This window comes from Prunus dulcis, unplaced genomic scaffold, assembly GCF_902201215.1.
Source record: "Prunus dulcis unplaced genomic scaffold, ALMONDv2, whole genome shotgun sequence".
Lineage (NCBI taxonomy): Eukaryota > Viridiplantae > Streptophyta > Magnoliopsida > Rosales > Rosaceae > Prunus > Prunus dulcis.
The window spans coordinates 68,702-76,819 of record NW_023010015.1 but is presented as its reverse complement, the minus strand read 5'-3'; the positions used below and the strand labels follow the sequence as shown (position 1 = coordinate 76,819).

General features: G+C 41.2%; 1 protein-coding gene across 1 annotated transcript; it reads left to right on the top strand.

Moving 5' to 3' along the window:
- On the top strand, nt 1–2,172 carry LOC117612508 (ATP synthase protein MI25-like). Its single transcript, XM_034341191.1, has one exon. It carries the CDS (start codon nt 1,352–1,354, stop codon nt 2,117–2,119), a length of 768 nt encoding a protein of 255 aa, XP_034197082.1. The 5' UTR covers nt 1–1,351; the 3' UTR covers nt 2,120–2,172.
- The last annotated feature ends 5,946 nt before the right edge of the window (nt 2,173–8,118 follow it).

Below are 8,118 nucleotides of genomic sequence, written 5' to 3'. Positions count from 1 at the left end.
AAGCGGACTGGAATCAGAGTGATAGGGCGTACCCCAACCAAAGAAAGATTAAGGAAGTGAAAACAGAATTCCACAATTCATATGAAAGGCCGCTACAAGACGGGCAATTCAAGTTGCGGCCAGGGAAAACCTTGGATAAGGGGGAAACGTGGCAAACTGATGATTGACAGAAGCGGACGAAGAGGCGATGAGAACTGAAGCTAAGGATAACTGAAGTAGCAATAAGAACTTTGACAAATCATGAACGAGGAGCTATGCCCCGAATATGCTCTAAGGTGGGGACAAGAACGAGCATGTGAACGAAAGTATGAAAATGCGAGATTTTCTACTGAACTTATGGGCAAAGGTCGGCTTTGGACTCCACGTGTAGTCGGTGCTCCGTCCCCCAGAGGAAGCCCCCCTTTCTTTTTGGTTGTAGTCAGACACCTAACCGTTCAACCTCGTAGGCATCTTTCTATTAACCAAATCTGATACCGTCAGGTACGGAATGAAATAAAAGGACTTCTTCGGCCCCTGCGCCTAGTGGTGCTTTCGGCTTGAAAAACCACGTGAGTGCTCTTATTGGACCAGAGCTTTGGCTACTCCCTGTTGTCTTTGAAAGAAATTTACTGAAACCTGATGCGCAGAACCCTTCGTACAAAAATGAAAGATCAATCTCAGGCCCAATTGACTCATCTTAGAAAGGATTTGATGAGCCAGTAAGCTGAGCTATCAATGCCCCACTAAAAAGAGATAGGGACGGAGCTCCACAGTATACGGCCCCGCTGTCCCTAGTTGTTCGCAGGTGAATGAGAAACAGGGATACCCGTAGCTCACTGAAGGAAGTCAAGATAGTAGGAAGTTGAAGAGAGAGTGAGCTCCTATTAGAAAAGCGAAGACGGGACTCGGACTCAACGAAAATTAAATCCAATTTAGGTCAGACTCGAGAAGAATCGTAGTTCAGATTCAAGTAGGTTCAGTAAAAGATGGAAGAATTTTGAGAGCTGAATTTCGCTTTCTTAGTTATTTATAACATTTGAATTTCTCTTACATTCTACGTTTCCGAAATGGATCCTATCAAATATTTCACATTTTCTATGATCATCTTTATTTTAGGTATTTGGGGAATCCTCCTTAATAGACGAAATATTCTTATTATGTTAATGTCAATAGAATTAATGTTATTAGCTGTGAATTTGAACTTTTTGGTATTTTCCGTTTCTTTGGATGATATGATGGGTCAATTATTTGCTTTATTGGTTCTAACGGTGGCAGCTGCGGAATCCGCTATTGGGTTAGCCATTTTCGTTATTACTTTCCGAGTCCGAGGGACTATTGCTGTAGAATTTATTAATAGCATTCAAGGTTAAACATGACTCCTAGAGAATTACCAAAATACGAAGTCCTCTTCTTTACTTTTTATTTTGACTTGGTTGGCAGGGGATCTAAGCGATCACGAGCGCGTCCGATTCAAAAGTTATTTCACAAATTATTATCCACAGCCCGCTCCACTGCTGAGGGGGTAGAGATAAAAGCTTTCATAATGAGATTTACTTCCACGAATATGCATGCTAGAAAGATGCTATTTGCTGCTATTCCATCTATTTGTGCATTAAGTTCGAAGAAGATCTCAATCTATAATGAAGAAATGATAGTAGCTCGTTGTTTTATAGGCTTTATCATATTGAGTCGTAAGAGTTTAGGTAATACTTTCAAAGTTTTTCTCGACGGTAGAATCCAGGCTATTCAGGAAGAATCGCAGCAATTCCCCAACCCTAACGAAGTAGTTCCTCCGGAATCCAATGAACAACAACGATTACTTAGGATCAGTTTGCAAATTTGTGGCACCGTAGTAGAATCATTACCAATTGCACGCTGTGCGCCTAAGTGCGAAAAGACAGTGCAAGCTTTGTTATGCCGAAACCTAAATGTTAAGTCAGCAACACTTCCAAATGCCATTTCTTCCCGTCGCATCCGTCTTCAGGACGATCTAGTCACAGGGTTTCACTTCTCAGTGAGTGAAAGGTTTGTCCCTGGGTGTACGTTGAAAGCTTCTATAGTAGAACTCATTCGAGAGGGCTTGGTGGTCTTAAGAATGGTTCTGGTGGGGGGTTCCCTTAAGAATAAAGAAGACGAATAGAATCTAATTCATGTTCATGCTAACAGAAGAGCGGATCCAATACCAAGACGACTTCTTTCTCAGGAAGTGCAGAAAGTACTTGAGGAATTTTGGGATATCATGCCCCACGAGTGAGTTGTTGCCAAGTGCCCCCTAGGAGGGGCAGTCTACCACAAGATCGAGTTGGAGCCTGGAGCCAAACCCCCTTTTACTTAGGCAGGGGCTGGGTTTAGCGGATGGCCCCCCCAACTAGCATCTATTAGTTAAGGGGTTTGGTTGAACTCAGGAAAAAATTTCAGGAACTCATTGGGGCCTATTTATATTCCAGCCTCCAGGGCAGGGTTTCCCTATCTTGCTGGGGAAAGGGTTGGGGAGCCCCCGTTTTATTTATTCCAGAAGAAGCGGTAGCCATGTGCATTGATTATCGGGCGCTCAACAAGGTAACCTAACCATCAAGAACAAGTATCCACTTTGATTGCAGACTTCTTCGCCCTAATCAATAAGCGCGAGATACTTCTCGAAGTTGGATCTGCGGTTGGGCTACTACCAAATGCGTATCGCGGAAGGAGACGAGCCAAAGACGACCTGTGTGACAAGCAAGCAACCTTACTAATAAAGGGGCGTTTTATTTGGTTATGCCTTTTGGACTCACCAATGCCCCTGCCACGCTCTGCACCCTCCACAATGAGCTATTCCACCCGTACTTAGACGACTGGTAGTATACTTTGATCGTGGGCTATAGCTATCCGTTAAACTACCACGTTAGCCACCTCCGGACCGTTTTTAAGGTATTAAGGAAGAATCGCCTCTATGTAAAGAAAGAGAAATGCTCCTTTGGACAGACGGAGATCCTATTCCTAGGGCATTGGATGGGCATCAGAGCCATCGAGGAGTGGCAAGCACCTACCAAGGTGAGTGAGCTAAGATCTTTTTTAGGGCTCGTGAACTATTACCGAAGATTCATCGTAAGTTACTCGAATAGGGCTGCTCAACTAAAAAATATCCTAAAGAAGGACGTACGGACCGATCATGGCACTGCACTGATCGGAAGAGTGTCAAAGAGCTTTTGAGGACCTAAAGCAGGCATTGATTGATGACCCCGTATTGCAGTTGCCAGATCACACTAAGCCATTTGAAGTACACACCGATGCGTCAGACTATGCCATAGGCGGTGTGCTAGTATAATAAGGTAACCCAGTAGCATATGAGAGCCGAAAGCTCAATGAGACCGAAAGGCGTGGTCCAAGAGAAGGCAATAGTGCACTACTTGAGAACGTGGAGGCGGGTCACGATTTGTGGTCAAGACGGATAATGTGGCGACGAGTGACTTCCTGGCCCAGAAAAAACTCGCGCCAAAACAGGGACGATGGCAAGCAAGACAAACTTGCCAAGTTTGATTGATATGGTGCTAGAGTATAAGCTTGGACGGACCAACCAGGTCGCGGATGCCTTAAGTAGGAAGACAGAGCTGGCGGCATTTAAGAGTGAGGCAGTGGCAGCCACCAGCAGGGTCACGAGTACCCTACCGCATCGTATTCGAGATGGGCTAGGGACCCGCGAGAAGCCCTTTGCACCAAGCTAAGGAATGCAAAACTCGGCTTGGATCAAGGATGGGCTCTTGGTCACAAAAGGGAATCTACTCTTTTTTCTTCCAAAACCTTTCTTGCTGGGTGCACTTGGAACGATTCCTGCTGGATGCACTTGGAACGTTCAGTTCAATCGCTGCTCACGAAATTTAAACATATAGCTCACCCTTATAGCTTATGGGGCACTTCGCTCGCTCAACACTCGTTCAAAACATCCACTCGTTCTTCAGGAAAGAAAAGGGATAGATGACTGAAAATCCCGCTTAGAGATCGCAACAATAGTCAGAGTAGGAGTTCCCATCCATCATTTCCCCCGTTTTACCTTCAAATTACGGTTGATCCGTCGGATTGAAACCTCCATTAGATTCGGCAACTAAGGACGAGATTACCATAGGCTTTTATGTCCCTAATGTTCTCCTTTAATAAGGTCGCCTTGACCGGGCTGGGCTCTTCACCGTATAACCTTTACCCGAAAAACTGGAGCACAGCTATACTTTCATCGCTTTCACTAGAACCAGAGTCATAGGGGCACTTTTTTGTTTTGCCTTCCTTAAGTCCAGGAGGAAGGACTCCCTATGTTTTTTCGTGGAGCGCAGAATTTGCCTTAATCGGCGAGAGTATATACAATCTATGTCACTGGCAAGAGCATGATTGAGGGCTTTATACTGTAGTCTGTAACTCTTCAATTGGTTATTGGCTCTACCCCTAGCCCCTTCATATTCAGCATCCTGCTGCTTCTTTGCTTGCTTTTCTCGATCAAGCATTCCTGTGCTTAGCAAAGAGGTAGTAGCATTTTTTTTGACAATAATGAAATTTTCCGGATAAGCCGGCACAGCTCTTGCTTGCTGTCTGTATGTGGTAGGGTCTGGTCAACTGCCCAGCCACCTCTTTAGCTCATCTCTTGTCAACGCTAGCACTTTTTAATATCCTCAGCTTTCTTTATTAATAAATCTATAATCTTAGCATATACTCCTCCGTTAGGAACAGCATTTCCGCTAGAATCATTTAAAGAAATAGCATCACCAATTATATAGCTAACATCTCCTGTAGGTAGTTTCATGACATAACCTATAGTAAACTTACCATAATTAAACCGTGTATTGTTAGCATACTTGATTAACATCCGCATTACTAACAATGCTATCAGTTCATACTCAGCACACGTCAGGTAAGGCTCTTTAAATCTTACTTCAGCTATTCTCAATTCTGAATATGGATCCTTGCATTTCTCCCAATCGATAACCTTATTTAATGTATCTATTAGATTCTTAAAGTGGTTCGAATATCCAACTGAACTATAAGATGCTGTGGATTTCTTTTTGTCTATCCACCATAAATATTTTTTCATGGTAATCATTTTTAATAGTGCAAGCTATAATTATACTTAAAACTTTCCCAGTTCCGGATAAGTTCACTAAATGAATTCAACTTCTCAGTATGACGCTTCCCACCATCCGAAGGCGGACCTTCACCGCAAACATTATGAACATATACCTCGTAACAACTCACTGTTTCCTCCACATTTTTATCCCATTTTAACCTTTCTTTTAAACTTAAATTTTTTGCCATTAAATTTAAGAAAAGAATTCTAAGAGACTCACCAGGAATAGGTTCACAAAAATTATTTATAATCCCGATTTGAGGGAACTCTAGTCTCAGATTCATATAAAGAAATTTATTAATTATATTAAGTGGAGGTTCCATATACCTAGTAAACACTTTTGTATAAATTTGTGGAAGGTTATGTGCGTAAACAGATGTTGTTATGAAATTATCGTGTACCGTGTATACAGGCACTGTAAATTTATCTTTCACATTAAATTGCTTTTTCAATAGATCCACCACTTTCATAGCTATAAAGGCATCCCTCTGATGAATAAAGTTTTCGCAAGTAGACACTTGACTCTTGCGCCTATCCCTATCCAACGTGGGCACTCGAAGAGTAATCCGACGCCTCTTCTTACACACCCTATCATAAATATTTTTTGTCTATCCACCATAAATATTTTTTCATGGTAATCATTTTTAATAGTGCAAGCTATAATTATACTTAAAACTTTCCCAGTTCCGGATAAGTTCACTAAATGAATTCAACTTCTCAGTATGACGCTTCCCACCATCCGAAGGCGGACCTTCACCGCAAACATTATGAACATATACCTCGTAACAACTCACTGTTTCCTCCACATTTTTATCCCATTTTAACCTTTCTTTTAAACTTAAATTTTTTGCCATTAAATTTAAGAAAAGAATTCTAAGAGACTCACCAGGAATAGGTTCACAAAAATTATTTATAATCCCGATTTGAGGGAACTCTAGTCTCAGATTCATATAAAGAAATTTATTAATTATATTAAGTGGAGGTTCCATATACCTAGTAAACACTTTTGTATAAATTTGTGGAAGGTTATGTGCGTAAACAGATGTTGTTATGAAATTATCGTACCGTGTATACAGGCACTGTAAATTTATCTTTCACATTAAATTGCTTTTTCAATAGATCCACCACTTTCATAGCTATAAAGGCATCCCTCTGATGAATAAAGTTTTCGCAAGTAGACACTTGACTCTTGCGCCTATCCCTATCCAACGTGGGCACTCGAAGAGTAATCCGACGCCTCTTCTTACACACCCTATCATAAATATTTTTTGTCTATCCACCATAAATATTTTTTCATGGTAATCATTTTTAATAGTGCAAGCTATAATTATACTTAAAACTTTCCCAGTTCCGGATAAGTTCACTAAATGAATTCAACTTCTCAGTATGACGCTTCCCACCATCCGAAGGCGGACCTTCACCGCAAACATTATGAACATATACCTCGTAACAACTCACTGTTTCCTCCACATTTTTATCCCATTTTAACCTTTCTTTTAAACTTAAATTTTTTGCCATTAAATTTAAGAAAAGAATTCTAAGAGACTCACCAGGAATAGGTTCACAAAAATTATTTATAATCCCGATTTGAGGGAACTCTAGTCTCAGATTCATATAAAGAAATTTATTAATTATATTAAGTGGAGGTTCCATATACCTAGTAAACACTTTTGTATAAATTTGTGGAAGGTTATGTGCGTAAACAGATGTTGTTATGAAATTATCGTGTACCGTGTATACAGGCACTGTAAATTTATCTTTCACATTAAATTGCTTTTTCAATAGATCCACCACTTTCATAGCTATAAAGGCATCCCTCTGATGAATAAAGTTTTCGCAAGTAGACACTTGACTCTTGCGCCTATCCCTATCCAACGTGGGCACTCGAAGAGTAATCCGACGCCTCTTCTTACACACCCTATCATAAACCCATATTTCAGCTTTATTGTAACGCATATAATCCTGTACTGTTGTGAAGTACGGTATACCATACCGCACTGGATTATCCAAGATTGAACTAAACCAACCAATTAGGTTAATCAGCTTCATTAAATTGGCTATGTCAGGATATTTATTTTTCCAAAATTCATAGCAAAGTTGAGCGATGCGATAGTTATCCTTAAAACTTAGCAATGAACCATAAACATCACGAATATCACTAACCATGGTAATAACAGTCTTAGAGAAAAAAAGATTCTGACATTCCTATATACAAGGTCAAGGTTCGAGATCTATAGCCAGTTCTAGTTGTGAAACCCGTCGATCCAGTTGGTTTCAGAAACAAGGGTAGCATCCCAGCCTCCTTCCAGCAGCACATTCTTTGATTAACTAGTCCATCCAGTGTGCAGTCGGTGCAGCAACCATTTCACCAGTAGAACTAGATTTTCTATAAGACAAGCTGAAGAATTTGTTATCCTGCATTCATCCTAGCAAAAACTGCTTCCAGAGTCTGTTTTTAGCTGAAAATAGGGGTTCGGACCGCAGGGAACCGTAGCATGGGGGCGCGTCTAATCCTTTTGCCTCCGCAAGGCTGGCTAATCGTACGCAGCAGGCTTGAAGACCCCTGGTTTTGGAAGGCACATGAGTCCGAACGCTATGTTGAATGTGCGATCGACACTACACTACGTAGGTACCTGTGCAGGTGAGGCGTCGGTCGGTCATAGAAACGGCGGCAGCGGCGCGAGGAGTTAACGACCCCTTCTTTTTTAACAATATGAAATCCACACTTTGACACCTAAGATTCCGTAACGGGTAGATACTTCCGTAGGAGCATAATCTATTTTCTGGTTAAATACATTACGAGATATTTTTCCATACTTTCCGCATTCAGTTCTAGCAATTTCTGCGCCTTTTGATCGACCTGAACAACATATACAGAGCCCCTCAACCCCTTTTTTCATTACTAATGGAATATCCTTCACTATTTTACTAAAAATGGAATGAAATGATCTTGTGTTTCTCAGTTGAAAAGAGATGTCTTGAGCAATCGGAGAAGCACTTTGATGAACAGATTTGATCTTGACCGACTCAATTAAGGTCAATTAAGGATCAAA